Source organism: Eleginops maclovinus, chromosome 9 (genome assembly GCF_036324505.1).
Source record: "Eleginops maclovinus isolate JMC-PN-2008 ecotype Puerto Natales chromosome 9, JC_Emac_rtc_rv5, whole genome shotgun sequence".
NCBI classification, from domain to species: Eukaryota; Metazoa; Chordata; class Actinopteri; order Perciformes; family Eleginopidae; genus Eleginops; species Eleginops maclovinus.
Genome location: NC_086357.1, coordinates 26,180,158 through 26,199,184, shown reverse-complemented (window position 1 = coordinate 26,199,184; position 19,027 = coordinate 26,180,158). Strand labels below are relative to the sequence as shown.

At 43.3% G+C, this 19,027-nt stretch overlaps 2 protein-coding genes across 2 annotated transcripts in view; one reads left to right on the top strand and one right to left on the bottom strand.

Moving 5' to 3' along the window:
- Positions 1-1,300: 1,300 nt before the first annotated feature.
- Positions 1,301-8,607, top strand: guk1b (guanylate kinase 1b). Its single transcript, XM_063891631.1, has 8 exons — positions 1,301-1,420; positions 1,898-1,938; positions 2,925-3,044; positions 4,282-4,378; positions 6,035-6,173; positions 7,103-7,187; positions 7,266-7,351; positions 8,084-8,607. Exons 1-8 carry the CDS (start codon positions 1,305-1,307, stop codon positions 8,114-8,116), a joined length of 717 nt encoding a protein of 238 aa, XP_063747701.1. The 5' UTR covers positions 1,301-1,304; the 3' UTR covers positions 8,117-8,607.
- The window catches only part of obscna (obscurin, cytoskeletal calmodulin and titin-interacting RhoGEF a), a 48,199-nt gene continuing 37,769 nt past the window's right edge, over positions 8,598-19,027 (bottom strand). Inside the window, 20 exon segments of the mRNA XM_063890618.1 lie at positions 8,598-9,176; positions 9,909-10,058; positions 10,187-10,283; positions 10,494-10,508; positions 10,598-10,821; positions 10,980-11,219; positions 12,707-12,812; positions 12,904-13,071; positions 13,534-13,656; positions 13,741-13,869; positions 14,075-14,867; positions 14,960-15,844; positions 16,580-16,657; positions 16,749-16,794; positions 17,137-17,289; positions 17,391-17,417; positions 17,761-17,933; positions 18,020-18,097; positions 18,178-18,238; positions 18,802-19,002. Of these exon segments, the coding sequence (XP_063746688.1) occupies positions 9,008-9,176; positions 9,909-10,058; positions 10,187-10,283; positions 10,494-10,508; positions 10,598-10,821; positions 10,980-11,219; positions 12,707-12,812; positions 12,904-13,071; positions 13,534-13,656; positions 13,741-13,869; positions 14,075-14,867; positions 14,960-15,844; positions 16,580-16,657; positions 16,749-16,794; positions 17,137-17,289; positions 17,391-17,417; positions 17,761-17,933; positions 18,020-18,097; positions 18,178-18,238; positions 18,802-19,002 (3,916 nt within the window). The 3' untranslated portion in view covers positions 8,598-9,007.

The following is a 19,027-nucleotide window of genomic DNA, read 5'->3' as shown; positions in this document are numbered from 1 at the left end:
TAGCTTGTCGTTGCAGCTCTGATGAACACAACCCGCACGAATGATTAATGGGAGTTTAAAAAGCGGTATAAAACTAATAGAAAAGCATCGTTATTGTTGTTTTGTTGACCTGTAAACAATAATAAAAGCTTGTACAGTATGTTTATGCTGATTTTGGGACAAATCTTGTGTGCGTTACATTTAAATTCAAGGCGGACATCTTACATGCAGGAAACAATTAGCAAAGGCTGAAATAGAGGATCTTTTGAGCCCTATTTGATATTTATAATGCGTGTTATTGTTCTGCCTGCTTTTACACATGTTTAGAACCTCAAAGTTGAATTGGAGATGTATTTATTGGTAACTTTTTAGCGTGTACTATGTCAAATCTGCAGGTGAACCATTAAGTAATGGGTTCACCTGTCCCGGACCTTTTGTTCCACTCGTCCCGATCCAATTAATCCCCCTCACTGACCCGCCGTGACTCCATCAACAGAAACCCGTAACCCTAACCTGCAGGCTGCAGCAATTAAGACACGTTTACATATTTCAATTAAGGAAAGTAGAATGTCCCTAAGTGTCATTTCATTCATTAAAAGCAGAATAATGAAGGAGTGGAGATCGGCTGGTTTTAAGAGCAGCTCGGATCAAAGGATTACCTTCAGTGACCTTTCACCCGCTGACGGTTAGTGAGCCTTTAACAGCCCTGCAGTAATCATGCACAGGTAGAAGAAGAAGGAGCCCTTAATGGTCCCAGAGGGGGACATTTTACCCAATCCTAGTGTTAGTAGCAGCGGGCTGCCATATGCACGGTGTACGGGGAGCAGGGTACGGAACGGTGAAGAAGAAGAGGAGTTCTTAGTAAACATGAAAACTGTCAAATAATGCTTTAATCCTAAACCAATTTTCAAAATAAAATACATGAATTTAACCCTACAGTCGTGTTGGGGTTGAATCTGACCGTGTTACTACTTTAATTAATCAGAAGATTGTGTTTCACCTGCCTCGAGGCCTCATGATATCCTCCACAGTGGGCATGCAAACACAGATGAATGGGTAACCCGGGATTTTGTCTCAAAGCTAAATCGACAACAGGTCAATTTTGTGAAGCATTTTCAGTGTTTATTCTTTGTATTTTCCCTGCAGGTAAACCAGCGACTGTTTAGTGGTTTTGGTGCAGCTGAAACAGAACACCAAATGTCCTGTATTCAATGCTAGAACGGATCTCGTGTTTCCTTATCTTCAGATCTCCTCCCTCACCAGATATGTGATGGTGATCTGCTCTTGGCACAAACTCACTTCCCTTTAACCCTGTTTTCAGAATAATGTCCGGACCCAGACCCGTGGTGCTGAGCGGCCCCTCCGGAGCAGGGAAGAGCACTCTGATGAAGAGGCTGATGAAGGAGCACGAGGGCGTCTTCGGGTTCAGCGTGTCACGTACGTTTGTGGGGAAGTAGGAGAGGAATCAGGAAGTGACTGAGTTCATTATTTAAGCTTTTCAGTGCATATGAGGATGAGGACATGTGTCTATAAGACATATTTCTGGGGCTGTCTTGGTCAGAAACATGGGATTCAACAAGCCATTGAGCCTCTTCTTATGGGACATGTAGGATTAAGTTTGAGGAGAAACACCAAGCAATACTAGATATTAACTCTTCAAAGTGAAGCACAGTTCATAGTGTATCTGAGTGGGTATATAAAGGCTATATTGCATACTGCTTTCTTGTAAAGGAGGATGATAATGTGTAAAGATGTTGACCCGAAATACAAGTAACCTGAAAATGTGCACGATATGGCTCCTTTAAATGCTGGGATGGAAGTTTTGCAGCCATTTTGCTTGGATATCAACTAAAAAGCAGCCACTGTTGATGATTTAATACCATCCCAGAGTTTTAACGGAGACTTTTGCTCCATACAGACACAACAAGAACCCACGACCAGGAGAGGAAGACGGCAAAGGTAACGAATGGCTCTAAACTGTTTTAAAAACCCTTACCTTCTGTGTGACATTCATGCATTCATTTATTCCTCATCCCAAACATCTGTTTCTACCACTGTTCCATCAACACACACATCTCAACGTCATATCTAGTAAATAACGTGTTGTCTTCTCCTCAGTCTCAGTCTTTGCACGTCATATATTAAATATGATATCCATTTTCTAACCTCAGAAAGTATCAAGCCGTTCACAATTACAATAAGGACAGTAGTAGTTTTCTATATGGGTTAGACCAGAGATTTCCAAACTGTGGTCCAAAGAGTGGCTCGCTTCCTACTGAAAAAACGATTTCACTTAAAGGGGCCCTATTATGTTTAAATGGGGGGTGTTCCCTCCCTGTTATGTGCATGTAAACGGTCTGCAAAGGCTCAAATATCCCTGTGAAACGCCTCCATAGGACTCCTTTGTTTACTTCTGTAACATAGTGACATCACCATGTAACACTCACGCTTCTATTGGATAGCTATCCAACTATTTGTACGTGACAGGCTAAGGGACGGGACATCTCTAAGCAGTTGAACAATCACCACAGAGCCTGGCCAGCTAACCAATCAGAGCAGCTCTGGTTTCAGACAGAGGGTGAGAAGAGGAGCTGCAGCACAGGCAGTACGAGAAACATAAAGAGCTTTCTGAACATTAAGCACGGAGACATGTCCCAGGAGAGACACTAGATACTGATATGAACCTGAAAATGAGCATTATATGGCCTCTTTAAGTCCCAAAACTGTCATCTAATTAGATTTTATGACAGACAAGTTACATTAATGACCTTTTGCACTTTTTGTTTCTTCTTCGTGCTCCACATTTCCCAGCCCCGCCTTCTTTCCCCTTCATCAAAAACACTTCTTACTCCCGAGTGAACTGCACGCTGGTGTTGTCTCCTCTGTAAAGATAACGTGGATATAAAGGGATAAACCTCTCTGTGCCTTCTTTGCTTTCTCCATAGGGCTGAACAGTCTCCCCATGCTTCTGGGGGCGACTTTATTTCCCGTAGCAGACGTCTATTCCTCTGAAGACTTAGAAACGTCTTTTTCGTGTCCTAACGAATCTGAACCCACAAATAAAGGTGACCTCCGAGTGATTCCCGATCACTGTCTTAAAGCAGAGCGGTTACTTTCATCATCCAGGCACCAATTATCAGATCTGTAGTCACTGATTACGTGACAAACGATAAGAGAAATTAAGAATCAGGACGACACAGTTTAAACTTTGGAGTAAAAAGTCTTGAAAATAGCCCTCTGTGATTTGTCTGTAGTGATTCCCGTTTCCTGTCCCGTTGTCCTTCTATTTCCCACTGAAGAAGCGTTGATGACAACCATTAGTATCACAGGAGAGAGACATATAATGGGAATTAATTTGGGGATCTGTTACAGTATTTATCTGGGCTTTTTCTGCCAGTGACGTCCTAAAACTTTAGGGAAACGATGGTTGTTATTTTGTAAAGTTCAAAAGAAATGACTCTCCCTTTGCACCAAATTGTGGTTTTTAAACATATATTCAAATATTTAAAGCTGCACTCTGTAAATGTACCTTAAATAAGGAAAAGTCTTTATCATATTTGCTGAATCTGTGTCTTAATCTGGACAGTAGTGCATGAGGCAGATCATCTGAAAAAATCATGTTCCTGTCTTCTTAAATTGTACCGCTCTTGACTGAATTCAACCAATTAGAGACATGCATTTTTTGCCCGGCCCATCACTGCATGTGACCATCAATCAAATTGGCATCAAGTGGAGATCAGTTTAACTCTGTATTAAAGACCTTGTCATTAAGAGCAAAGCAGGAAGTAGAGGAACGTTATTTTTTCAGTTCACATTTTATCTGACAGATTCAGTAAATATGAAAGGTTACCGCCTGCAGCTCCAATGCACCTTGTTTTTAGGCGGATTTTCCATCGGTTTACATCAAAGCCACTTATACCTGCAGCATCTTTACGTTCTCACGCTAATGATTGTGTGTTACCGCAGTGTTCGTAGAGTTTGGAGAAGCAGACTTTGTTTCTTAAACTCTCTGAACGCTGTTTTAGATCCTCCAGAGGTTTTGAGATGTGAGATTTAAGCGTGTGAAATGTAGTATGGACAGTATCACCTGCTCTATAGTAGAAGTAACTGATAATAACACACACACACACACACACACACACACACACACACAGTGTCAGTGAGCTAACAGGAGAACACGATACCTTTCATTTCTCCCGTAACCCTCCCTGTGTATCGTGATGAAACTAGAGTCAACTGTAGCTAACTATATCGTGCAAGTTCTCCCGGCAAAACTCATTGCTAACGTTATGCATCTTACAGACTACCACTACACCACCAGAGAGGCCATGCAGGAGGGAATTGACAACGGAGACTTCATCGAGAACGCAGAGTTCTCCGGCAACATGTATGGAACAAGGTAAATATTTACTGTCTGCATGGAGATTTCTAACCAACACTCAGATGCATGATTGTTGTTTGTGCACATTTTTATCAATCTATGTATACAAAAATGTTTTCAGGATTCATTAACAGGGTGTCAACCTTTAAGAAAAGCTCAGTTTATATGAGTTAAAATACAATAAAATATCATTTGTACTGGTTTAACTCAGGTCAATAGAAGCTAGAACTGTCCTGGGTTCAATGGTAACATACTCTAATGTAATATATACACAGTATTTGAAAATATTTTATTCTCAATTTCACATTTTATTCTTTATTGTTTCATGTTACGTTCCTTTTCACTTGAATATATTGTACATTTTGGTCTATTTTACTGCTTTAGGTACTTTTCAGATTACATTGTTTACACCGTTTCTGTGCAGGGAAGACCCAATATCTCTAAACTGGGTGATTTTCAATTTGAATACTTCTGATAAACTGAAGGCAGACGTGTTTCTCTGAGCTGTAGTAGTTATATTCACACATCTGGATTGAATATACACGTTAAAGCAACAGTCGAATAATCCAAAACCATCATAGTAACACACTGGCAGGGAACATTTACCTGCACTATAACGAATTTCTTTCACTACTTAAGTACATTTAGCTGTTTATAGCGATTTATACCTATTTAAGGCATTCAATGCAGGCTTTTAACTTGCAGTGGAGTTTTTTCTTTTACTACTTTTATCAATCAGACCACCTCTGGTTGTGTGATATCCTCTCCGCAGGGATCAGCAGGATATAAAACAGTCTAGTGGCAGATGGCTGTTTGACCTCTCTCGGGTCAGAAAGAGCAGCACTGCAGCTCAGCACCTCAGTGTGTCACATTTAATCTCTTCCTCTTATTCTGAGGATAACACACACGCACGCGCGCACGCACGCGCACACACACGCACACACACACACACACACACACACACACACACACACACACTCCCTGCTGTGAGGGTCTGAGCAGCTGGGATCAATGCAGCGATCCTCTTAACTCGGTCTCTACGTGCAGCGCAATCACACGATGACTCTCAATACCTGCGAGACAAGGTGAATCCCGTCCAGGTTCAGACGGTTGTTTTAGGGATAGTGAGCAGCGAGGCGGTCATTATAGGGAAAAGAACACCCGACAGGCTGATCAGGGAGCCCGACGCTTATTACACGGCCAAACAAACTAACGACTCGAGTCCCAATATTAATTTTAATTATTTTATTGACTAAAAAATGATCGTATTTCTACCGCTAAAAAAAAACTCCGTTCCCGGGCGCACCAACGGCTGGAACTGCGACATCAACAACAACTTTACGGCAGCACTGGTAGTTTTCTGTAACTGTTCACATCTGTTCACAGTTTCTGATCCACTAACAAGTCCTTAAACTCTGCAGAGCCCATACCGTGTTCCTGTTAGTGTTGACTTCCTGTCTGTCTTCTGGTGATTTATCTGACGTCCAGCGCTCCGTCTTTAACCTCTTTCTCTTTCTGGATCCTCCTCAACAACGGTCATTACAGTCCTTGACAGCGGTCTGTACTACTGGATTAACCACGTGTCACGTGTTCTGATCCGACCAATCAGAATCTAGTATTCAACTAAACCATGTAATAATATGATTGAATGACGTGATGATGATGGTTCTGCAGTAAAGCGGCCATTCAGGACGTGATTGACAAGAACCTGATGTGCATCCTGGACGTGGACATCCAAGGGGTGAGGAGGATCAAAGAGACCGACCTGAACCCCATCTACATCTCCATCCAGCCCCCCTCCATGGAGATCCTGGTAAATGTCCTACTCCTAATAGATACTGCATTAATGTAACATAACTAATAACTAAATGCTCTGTCCTTGTTTGTGCATGTAGGCTGAAACTTGGTGAACAAGTTCCCCATAAGAAAGTGCATGTCATACTAAAGCATGGCACCAATAGCTCTATGTGTGACCATTATTAAAACAGCATTATCTCTCTATAATGAACTATTTCATTACCACAGATTTGACCTGGCGTTACCAGCAATGAGTCGTGCTTGACTCTTTTAGAAGCTGGCAAGCAACCACACACGTTTGCATTGATTCTTACGGAAATCTATATTATTAAGAAAACAAAAAAACTAAGTTGAGGTTTTGAAATACAATTTAAAAGCGAAATCAGGTAAGACTTAACTTCACCTGAGATGGGAAAATATTGAAATTGTGCACTTGGTATATAAGCAGCTAAGAAACTTGAGACCAAATCATGTGTCAAGTTCCTTCAAAACATTGCTGTAGTGTAGGTGTTTTGTTGTGGTACACGTATACTTCTGCTCATTACATTTCTATAAAGATTTCCTTTGAAAGAAACTCCTCATTTTCAATTTGGGTCGATGAAAATGTCTTGAAACAAATACAAACTGTTCTTCAAATTCAAATCTGCAGACATGGCAACCATGTTCTTGATGAAATCTAAATATTCCAGTTATGGTTGTTTGTTGTTGTAAACTTGATCAGCATATTACATCATTTGCTAGATTTACTTTGACTAAAAACTCTTGAATTGATTGGCCTGACACGTTTGTTTTTCCTTTGACGATAAACCTCTTAAATCGGGATGGTCAAATTAAATTGGTGAAAAGAAAAGTAAAAACAAATACAACTTTTGTGAGTCTTGTGCAAAACTGCAGCTCAGTGGTTTCTTTACGAAGCACCTAAACGTGTGTCTTTGCGTCTCTCAGGAGAAGCGTCTGCGGGACAGACAGACGGAGACGGAGGAGAGTCTACAGAAGCGTCTGGAGGCAGCTCGCATCGACATGGAGCTCAGTGAGTGTCTCGGTGTGACGTGAATAAAGACACCTGAGATAAAGAACATCACTGAACTAATCCAATGTTCCCCTGCAGGCAACGAGCCCGGGGTGTTCGACGTGGTGATCATCAACGATGACTTGGAGAGGGCTTATGAGGAGCTGAGAGCCCTCCTCAGTGACGTGAGTTCAACTATAAACACATCCAGCGTCATCACTTCCTGTACAAAGCCAGCTGTTGTTGTTTACATTCAAGGATAAGACCATCCGTTTGAAGCAGTGGTGGAGAAAGTACATTTCATACTTCATCTTGTACTTCTTTATATACTTCTACTGCACTAAATATCAGAGGTAACTGTTGTATGTTTTACTCCACTACATTATTACTTTTTACCTTAAGGTGTTTGTAACTTTATAGTCCGACAGCGGCTCAATCAGTGGGGACTTGGGACTGGGAGTCGAAGGGTCGCCGGTTCAAGTCCCAGAAAAAGACCCAAAATATGGAGTGTGGACTGCTACTTTGGAGAGGTCCCAGTTAACCTCCCATTGCTCCCCAGGTGTACAATATCAGCCCACTTATCCTTGTCATCGGATGGGTTAAATGCATGGATAAATAACGTTGAAGATTCTTAATATAATACAAAACATAAATCAAGTATTAAATATATGTTGACATATGATTAAAGGTTTAAATATCTAGCAGTGGTTTTGAAAGTCTTTGGAAGACACTAACATCAGAAATCATAATCAGGTCATTTAGATTAATGGGATGATGATGATGATGATGAACTTTTTGGAAGTTTATTATATCTTTGTGCTTTTTACCCAAGAAAGATTTTGAAAGCTGGACTTTGGTTTTAACGGAGTCTCACAAAAGGCACAAAGATTAAAGTATGCTCGTCTTTCTCTAAACAGGAAATCCAGAAAACTCAGGAGGCCAAATCATAAGGAGGAAGATCTTTCTGCTGCTGTGACTCTGGCCTGAATAACTTCATCTGCATCTTAAATAAACGCTCATCTTTTCCTCCGCCCTTTGAAGGTTTCCTCAGTACAGTTTCTTTATCCCTGACACTCCGATATTTTGTTCCTGTCTGAGAGAACAAGGGTTTGAGTTAGATTTAGTAAGACCAGCGACTGAAATCAAGGTATTACTGCCAAATTCAGAGCTAAATTTGATTTGTATTGACCCTAAACTCATACTGATAAAGTCCTGTACACATCTGTCCCTCACTGCAAACATATTTACACTTCATTCATTTGATTGTTGTATTCTTGGCATAAATATATTCACTCATAGTTAAGTTCATGACTACTTCAACTACTATTGCTGTTTAAATATTTACTGCTGCAAATTTGCTCAGACTTTGAGATAAAATGACTGCATTTAAAACAATTTGTTCAAAAGGGCTGAATAAAGACTGTGAAGACAAACCTTTGTGCCATTTATTTAATCTGTTACTCATCAATTCATTCAGGTTTCTATTGAAGTATTATCAGGCATTTAATAAAACCTATAAGTCTAATATTTTTCTCATTTGTACATTATAACTTTAAGGCAACGTGTGAACCATTTCAAATAAAATACATCACTCAGAAAAACTGTTTAAGGCCAAACTCGTGCATCAGTTCCACATCTAAGTCGAGATTTTAAAACTCGTAACTCTCTGAAAGACTTATCCCTGATCTGTTTCCAGCACACAGAGGCAGCACACTAACAAGCTTACAGATAAAGACATGAAACTCATTAAGACGCATCAACTTTTAAAAATCAGAGGAAACTCAAATGTTTCCCGAAGTCTGGCTGAAATGAAACGTGCTGCTTGTAAGGCTGCATAGTTTTTACTGGAAGAAGGGCCCCTGGATCTTGGTGCACACCAGGTCTCGCTTCTCCTCCTTCTGCTGGAGGTAATCCTTCAGCTTGTCGGTGGAGAAACTCACTTTGGAGTGACGGGCGCGATGTGCTCGCAGCCACGGGTTCTGCAGACACTCGGCAGCGCTGGGTCTTCCCCTGCAGAGAGGATATGTCATTATAATACACACATTCATCTTCTTAGTTCACTCATGCAACTTTTTAAACAATTAATCACAATACAAATTAAAGAAAATGCAGCACCTAAGGAAGAACATTAGGTACACATTTAACGTTTTTGGATCTGACTACTTTTATTCCGAGATTAAATTCTGAGATTTTCAAAATAAAAGACGACAATAATTACAAAATTCAGATTTTGTTTTGTTTTAATCTCAAAAAATGATCACATGTTGCCCTAATCCTGTTCCGTAAACCACTTTGCACAGTTATTTAATTTATTAATTAACCTATATTTGGATTTCTGAGTAGTACTGTCGGTTAAAAAGATTCAAAAGAAGGTTTTATTTGTATTTGAACAACGAATAATAATACAGAGTAGTTCTTGGTCCCAGGATGCTATAAAATGTAACATTCACACACACACACGCACACACACACACACACACACACACACACACACACACACACACACACACACACACACACACACACACACACACACACACACACACACACACACACACACACACACAGACACACACACACACACACACATCACAATCTACATAAAAATAGAATGAAATGAAACCGAATGTAAAATTGAACACTCTTGGTTTTTAAAAGGTATTGTATGAGCACAATCGAGAGAAGGCTGACTCCTTCCTTTAAGTTTAATTCATGCAGATATTTTAAGACTTTGCCCCTCACCAGGACTTGTTGTTGAGGCTGCTCTTCATGAAGGTCAGCGCCCCCTCGGACAGGCCGGGGTAGCAGCGTCCGAACTGGATCTTCCCCTTCTTGATGTTCCTGTCCTGCTCCCAGCTGTGGTCAGCGTGGAACGGGCTGTCGGCGCTCAACCTGGAGAAGAGAGGGGAAAACATGCTCTGTGGTAAATGTTTTGGATGTGGAATCCTAACAAAAGAAAAGAAAACTACTTCCTGAATCAAGACTTTTTTCAACTCTTCTACCCATTAATTTAAACTCACATGATGAAGGACAGAACTCCAACAGCCCACACGTCTGTTTCAGGTCCGACTCCCTGACCCTCCAGGATCTCCGGCGCTTTAGGGAGGACGATATACACTGAGAGAGAGAGAGAGGGTGGAGTTATACAGAGAGGTTGTACAATAACACACACATTCACACACTTAACTCTATTATTTTAAAAGAAGAAGTAGATAAAGAAAGAAGAGATGAGAAAAGGGACTTGGGTTTGTTAGCTAGGATCAGCTGGAGGAAGTTAGGCAGAATTATTTCCCTCCATCAATCCGTCCTCTCCTAAAGAAAGTGTACCTTTGCTGCGGCAGTCTGTTGGAGGCCACGACAGGCAAAGCTTTAGTACATTAAAAAACAAATAGCAAAATCTGACAGCTTTTGAGGTGAATCCAGGCGAGTACCTTTGCTGTCCGAGTGTCCGTGGATGTGCTCCACGTTGAGAGGCTGCCCGGGGGTGAAGGACAGAGCGGAGCCCAGGTCCACGATCTTCAGGTGGTTGCAGTCGTCCACCAGCATGTTGTCGGACTTCAGGTCCAGGTGCACGACCCGGCGGCTGTGCAGGTAGTCCACCGCACTGATGATCTGGAGGAGCAGCTCGGCCACCTGGGTCTCAGCGTACTGATCTCTGAGAGGAAAACCGAGTACATAAGGGGTTGGAAATGAGGTAGCAAGTAAGTAATAGTCATGTTTTCCACTGCAATGCTGTGCTTGATGTTGCCCTTCAGTGTAAATCCACACACACACTTCTGGTTTCTGAACGATGTGTCTGAGGCCGCTCTCTACCTGGCAGCCAGGCTGTAGAGCAGCTCCTTGCCAGGGCAGAGCTCCTCCACCAGCACCAGGTGTCGGGGGGTGAGGTAGGCGGTGTGCAGCTGCAGCAGGTGGGGGTAGTGCAGCCTCCTCAGCAGCTGGTACTCCCTCAGAACCAGTAGCCGCTGCTCCGCCTGGTACGGGGTGATCTTAGCCACAAACACTTGGCTGGTCTCAACGTCTCTGCAGAGGGTGAGGACGCTGAAACGCCCCCTGAGGGAGGACGGTAAGGGAAATTAGGGATATAAGCATAAAAGAAAGTAATGAAACTCTTCTTTTAATAATGCATTTACTTCTGGGACTCTTAATAAGCAGGTAAACATGGAGGGTGGTCTACAGGTTTTATATAGCAGTGGTGCAGTGACCCCTGGTGGCCAGTTTTAGTAAAACATCTAAATGAGTAAAACATAAAACTTTAAGGAGTTTAGAGATTTTTACCAACAAGTGCTTGGATTAGATGCACAAAATATTAAAAGTTAGCTATGATAAAATTTGAAATGTCAACGTTATAAATGAGTCTTCGATCAGAACCAAATACCAGGTTGACCAGAGGTGTAAAGTAACTAAGTACAATTACATAAGTACAATGTTATGCTGCTTTTTACTTCTACTGCACTACAATTCAGAGGTAAATGGTGTAGTTTTTCTCCTCTACATTTATTAATCCCTTTAGTTGCTAGGCAGATTAGGATTGATGATGGTAAATATAATCAGCCCTTAAATCAGACTGTAGTTCACCTGCAGTAAATCCAGCAGCTACCCTGCAGTATACAAAGCCATTCAAACGAGCTGCACCTTTACCAGCTCTGAGAACACTTTAATGATCAATCATTATAAAACATATCAGAGATATTATTCTGAAATGGACCAATCAGACAATGACTACTTTTACTGTCACTACTTTAAGTACATTTAGAGGAGAGTACTTTCTACTTTCACTGGAGGAACATTTAGAATACTTTTACTGTGACAGAGTATTCCTACACTCTGGTACTTCTACTTTACTCAGTACAAGATCTGAGTACTTCTACTTTTACTCAAGTACAAGATCTGAGTACTTCTACTTTACTCAAGTACAAGACCTGAGTACTTCTACTTTACTCAAGTACAAGACCTGAGTACTTCTACTTTACTCAAGTACAAGACCTGAGTACTTCTACTTTACTCAGGTACAAGACCTGAGTACTTCTACTTTACTCAAGTACAAGACCTGAGTACTTCTACTTTACTCAAGTACAAGACCTGAGTACTTCTACTTTACTCAGGTACAATATCTGAGTACTTCTACTTTACTCAAGTACAAGATCTGAGTACTTTTACTTTTACTCAAGTACAAGATCTGAGTACTTCTACTTTTACTCAAGTACAAGATCTGAGTACTTCTACTTTACTCAGGTACAATATCTGAGTACTTCTACTTTACTCAAGTACAAGATCTGAGTACTTCTACTTTTACTCAAGTACAAGATCTGAGTACTTCTACTTTACTCAGGTACAATATCTGAGTACTTCCACTTTTACTCAAGTACAAGATCTGAGTACTTCTACTTTACTCAGGTACAATATCTGAGTACTTCTACTTTACTCAAGTACAAGATCTGAGTACTTGTACTTTTACTCAAGTACAAGATCTGAGTACCTCTCCCTCTGGTAAATACATTTAAGTCAAAGAAAGTTGCATCTTCCATGCCGAATCCCACCTGTTGATCTCAGACAGGAAGTTGTAGTTCTTGTGCGTCGTCTGTCGGTCTGACCCGGTGACCTTTGCCCCCAGGGTCTCAGTCTGGATGAGAGGAATGTGGATCTCTATAAAACAGAAAAGTCGGGGAACCCTGAGCTGAGAGGATCTTTGTGAAACAGCAAACAGCACCATCATGTTAGAGGGAGTTTCTCTTGCCTTCGGGGTGCGTGGACATGACGACGGGAGCTGAGGCGTCACTGAAGGGTCCGGCACCGGTCTTGGTGATGCAGCCGACCCGGAACACATAGGAGGCTCCTCTGGGTAAGTCCTTCACCACCAAGCAGCTCTCTGTCCCCTCCTCCGACAGCACCGTCCACTCCCGCCCTGAGGAGGTATAGCATCAGTTTTAATCCATCACTCCTGCAAACTTATCAAGAAAGACTGTCATTTCTCAGAGCCCTACAAACATGTGACCTCATTAGAGAACATGAGACTCAACCACTCATTTAGATTAAACTCCCCTTTCCTAAGTCACATAATCCTTACAATACATCCCCCCCATCAGTGTGTCTCCCCTGCAACTTGAGGACTAAATTTGCAATTAACTTCGCAAGCCAATTAAAGCAGACTAGACTTTTTTGGGGAGGTTTTCTTAAAGAGACAGGTGCTAAACGTGTCCCAGATGAAGGGGGCATACAGGTATATTCAGACTGACGTTACGGGAGAAATCATGTAACCTTGTTCTTACTGAAGTATAAATCTTGAGACTATCATATATCCTTTAATGCTCTTGCAGTGGATTCATGCATCAGGGATTTTGTGCTTCTGTATGATGTGTGCACCCACCCTCTGTGCTGTACTGCACACAGTAAGTGACGGGATCACTGGTTGGGACTGGTTTCCACACCAGCAGGACGCCACCTCCGTCTAACTGGAACACTTCAGCTTTGTTTGGACGGATCAGCAGATCTGCAGAACATGAAGGAACACAAAAAACACTCTTAGCAGATCTTTAGCACATAACGTTTCAAGCCTTATGAACTTTTGTACTACCTTTGTTCTTCTTGAAAGCAGGTATTTTGAAAGAAGGCAGGAGTTTGGAGGCTCTCTTCTTCGGACTCTCCAGACCAGAGCTGCGCTTCCTCTCAGGAGGGGTGGGGGCTGAACCTTTCACTATCGGACCTGTGAGAGAAACACAAACAACATGACAGAGTAGCTATGTACAAAATACACTAGCAACGGCTCAGGTAAGAAATAATTCCCTCCTCTCCACCAGTTTCTTGACTCTGGGAATGTTTCATATTCTATTGATTGAAATCCGTTGTACATTTTTACCACTTGTGGAGATATACGAGTCAAACAACCAAACGTCTGTTCCATCCCTCACCTCCTTTGCTCACATCCTCCTTAGACCTGGTGAACAGCTTGGTCAGACTGGAGGCCGAAGCTCTCATCTTCTTCCTCAGGGACATGGTGGGGGTGTCCGGCTTCATGATCTCCCCCAGCGTGGGTCCTAACGCCTGGTTGTCCAGCGGCGAGTACGAGTGTCCGGTCCAGGACTGCCGACGGAAGATCTTCAGCAGACCCAGCTTGGGTGACTTCCCAGTAGGGGGCGGGAGGTCCAGGGCTGGGGCTGATGCGTGCCTCTGCAGACCCCCGCTGTCCTTCTTGTCCCTGGCTCTGGGGGGCCTCTCGGGGGCCTGCAGGGACGTGAGGCTGGGGCTGGGGCTCGCTGGGAGTTGACCGCATAAGTTAGGGTTGGATCGGGTGCGGGTGCGGTTGCGGTTGCGCGGCGGAGCTTGAGGGAACTTGGGTTTAACCGCCTGGAAGAAAGATGGTGACGGGGGGATCAGAGGCTCGCCTTGATCGTCGTACCCTTCGCTCTCCCCAGATCTGATTAGACCATGACTCAGCTCTTCATAGGACCCGAGTCGACTCGAGGACTCAGAGCCACCGTGCTCCAGGAGAGACGAGTCGGCCAGAGATCCCTGGGAACCGGCGAAGGTTTCCCGGGCTGCCTGATCTGGATCCAGCATCCTCCTGTTCCCAGCGATGAGGCTCGAGGGAACAGCTGATCCACTTTGTACCGGAGCAATGGAGCCTCGTCTTCTCGCTGGTCGCTGAGGAGTCGGGATCGCCAACAAGTTCCTTCCTGCTGCTTCATCATCGGTCAAGTCTCCCTGCAGTGTGGAGAAACAAGAAGAACTAGCAACAGCTCAGGTAAAAGCAACACAACTGAAGTCAAAGACATAATAAAGTGCTGATCTCTCACCTCCTTCAGACTTTGAGACCCCTCTTCTTCGTCATCCGGCTTCGGTGAGCTCGGAGATCTCCGGGAGTACTCGTCCAGAGACCTGCTCCTCCTGGGTGCGTTAGCGTGCGGGAGGCTAACCCCGCTATCAAAGGAGCAGGACTTCTGCATCGCCGGCTGCACGGACCCCCGTCTCTGGCCACGGTTGGTCTCGGGGTCGTCCTCCACGTACTCGATGAGAGGCTCATTGAGGCGTCCGGAAAGGCTTCTCCGGAGAGGCTTACGTCCCCGCTCCTGCTTCTTGGCCTGGAACTTGTCCCGTAGCGTCATGTGTCTGGCGGACATGGGAGACAGCTGATGGGAGGTGCTGTAGAAGGTGCTTCGGATGACGCTGCCACGGGGGATCCGACCTCCATCGCTGCCTGACCCTTCGTCTCCATCGGACAGGTACAGAGACTGACTGCTGTCCTTGCTGAACCGCCGCTCCCTCTGAGGAGTGTGTTGGGAGGAGACGTCCGACGAAGCGACTGACTGCCTGCTGATACTCCTATCCAACACACTGCTCCTTCCTAACAGCTCCACATCCTCCTCCTCCTCCCCTAACGTCAGCTCCTCTTCCTCATTCAGGTGGAGTTTGGGATAAGACTCTTGGATCTGCGCTCGCTCCGTAAAAGGATCGTACTCCTCCTCAGTTTCCTCCTCCTCTTCCTCCGTCGGGCTGTAGTGCTGGAAACAGTCCCAGGAGTCGGCTTCATCGTACTCCGAGGAGGACCCGCTGCTCAGGGATGAGCTGCTGTGCTCCTGGGGCTCCCGGGGCACCGTCACCGCCGTCTCTCTGAGCGGAGCGTCCAGCAGCTCGGGGATCAGCCTCAGCGTGAGGACCGACCCGATGGAGGTCAAGGAACGCTGGGGAGGAAGAGAGGAGAGACAGGGGTGAAGACAGATCAGTTGTTTCACATCTTAAAACAGATCATGTTATTTGAACAAGTTGCTTAAAGATTGGTGCAGGATTTTCTCTTGACAGCCAAAAATGTTCCCTCGTCCCAAAGTCAATGTTTTTTTGAATGTTTGTTGGTCAGACGCCTGAAATAAGATCATTGGTTAACACATTTTTGAGATTTTAGAGATTTCTGCTCTACAACATACGTCAGGTTATTTCCCTCTGGTGAATTTTGAAGCTTTAACATTTATAAATGGCCGTCGCAAGACTATGGTCCAATTCCAAACAAAAGAGAGTATGATTCATTATTTTTGCTGATTACAAACCGTTGTTACGGCATTACGGAGAGGGGGGATTGTCCCAAAGCTTACTGTTGTATTTTACACCCTCCATCTGAAAGCAGGAACCCCCCTTTAGCTGTGAGTGTGATTACAGACGGAGCGGGAGTGGTTAGGGTGTGGTTTGGAATTAGGCCGACGTCATCACCCCGAACATTAGCCGCCTTTAGCTTAGCGGTGGTGACGTGAAGTCATGTGACCGTGCTGTAGTTCCTTTATAGCTTCTTTTACTTCTGTTTTTTGCATTTAAGCATTTATCATAAATGTGTGTTTTTCCCAAAATCTTATTTACAGCATTGCTTTCATTAGAGGGATCTTGGGATGCTCACTTCCTTATCTTATCGAGCACTTTCTGCAACTGACCTGCCATTTCCGTTTTGAGATGAAGATTTTCAAAGTCCTTGTGTTGATGTCTTCCGTATCTTCTCCTGCATGTTCGTCCTGTGAACACAGTAATAAAGTATTGTGTGTTTATACTCCTAACTTCAGAAAAAGCATGCAGTAAACCCAGATTTAAAGTATTTCCTCTCACCTGGATCCATTCGTGGCTCAAGCACTCAAAGGCTGAGGGTCGCTTCCTACAATAGAGGAACATTTAGAGTGATTTTTTAGGTTTCAACTCAATAACATTTGAAATATCTAGAATAAAGCCTAAATGTTGAGGTTAGAGTCAAGATTATGAAAGATAAAGTTGAGATTTTGAAAACAAAGTGGATTTAATGGAAAAAACTAGTATCGCCAGCACATACTTTTAAAGTTTGACATTTTCTCCAAAATGCAAAATATATACAAAGATCTCCTTCTTCTTCTCCCCTCTCCTCTCCTCTCCTCTCCTCTCCTCTCCTCTCCTCTCTAACCCTTATACTCCTCCATAATCGATCGATGTGGCAGTGTTATCAATAATAAAACCCATTCCTCACTCTGGATCTGGCTGGAGCAGCATGTGCAGAAACTTCTGGGCCTCGGGGCTCCTGTAGGTCACATCAGGGGCGTCCCAGTTCAGAGTCCCCTCCCCCACCCGCAGCAGGGTGGCCCGGTCCGTCTCCCCCACAAACGGGCAGCGGCACACCAGACTATCAGGATTAAAAATAAGATAAACAGTCACAGAAACTCAGCAGATATGCACAGCTTCTTAAACTGCAGATTAAAGATGTTGAGGTGTGGTGATACATACCAGATATAAGCTATAACACCCACAGACCTAAGAGAGAGAATAAGAGATACACATTATATTAATTATAAGGCAAGATAAGTAACCTGGGTAATGTGGGAGGAAGACTAAGCCAAAAAAGAAGCAATCATGACTTAACAAAACTGCATAAAGTGCATATTTAAACGTGTGTTTTCTAGGAGGGATATAAAAGATGATTTATTCATTTTGAAAGCCTCTAATTCTCCACGGTATTCGTTTCCAAACAGAGAAAGGACATGTCAGTGTGTCTTATTCTGCACTGTAAGAGGGATATGTCTAGAAAGAATTTTAATCACAACAAAAGTAAAGAAATACTATCCGATTCAAGTCTTGTATTAGAGGTTAAACTCACCAGATATCCGTGGCCACAGTGACCGGTTCTTGGTGAACGATCTCAGGGGCCACAAACTCCGGCGTACCAAACGTGCTGTACTGGTGTCGGGATGCGTCTATCTCTTGGCAGAAGCCGAAGTCACAGATTTTAATCTCATCTCGGGGGGGATACACCATCAGGATGTTATCAGGCTGACGGGAGGATAAGTAAGGATGGAGTTAAGAAAGATGAATAATAGCACGGTTTTATTTTTGAAAAGCTGGACAGGAAGTCTCACTTTGATGTCCAGGTGCAGGATGTTCATGCTGTGGATGTGACCGACTCCTTCAAGGATTTGCTGCATGTACGACTGAACCTGAAAGAAAGTGGAGAGTATTATTCAAGAGACATTATATGATATTAGCAAGATTTTTGTGAATGAATGTGAGTTTGCACCTCTTTCTCAGAGACTGATCCTTTCAATAATAGATGGTCCAGAAGTCCATGAGAGCAGCAGCTAGAAATGGTGTCAAAGAACTCTTAACTGAATACAAATCCAACAAAATTAAACCCTATTTTAGGTCATATTGAGGTCTCCTAATTTAAAGGACGTATGAATCACCAGTAAGTTTCACAAACTAGGAACCAAAGGTCAATGAACATTAACCAGAAATTGGATTGCAGGACTTTTATATGCACTTGGTTGCTGGGCAGAACACAAACAAGTGCCTCGCTGCTTGGTCGTTCTTCAAAATGGGATCATTTCTTATTACAAGGTTTTTTGGGCTAGCTTTGTTGAAGCTAACATCATCTAACCATGTTTGTAAAACACACGGCTCTTTATCATGTTATTTTATTGCTAAATGCTGGATTTTATTGTAATCATTAATAAATGTTGCTGCTTAGACTATTGTAGTTTCTGCAAATGCTTCAATCCTCTTACTCCTCCGTTCTTTATCTTTTAGCAGTTTTAATAAATATAATTCTGAACTTTTTTATCTAAATGTGTACAGTGACAACATCTATTTCCCTCAGTAAGCATGCATACTGTGTGTTGTAGCATTGAAACAGGAAGGATACATCTCTGTGATGAGCACCAGAGTGCGTCTGGTGCAGAAGAAGTCGAGCAGGCAGGCGACTCGCGGGTGAGCCAGGCGGGACAGCAGGTCTCTCTCCTGGAAGGCTCTGGTCCGAGTGCTGCTCCTCAGAGGGAGGAACTTAGCAGCAAACACTTCCCCCGTGCGCCGGTGGGCGACACGCTTCACCACGCCGAAGGTTCCCCTAAAAACACACAGAGATGATCAGA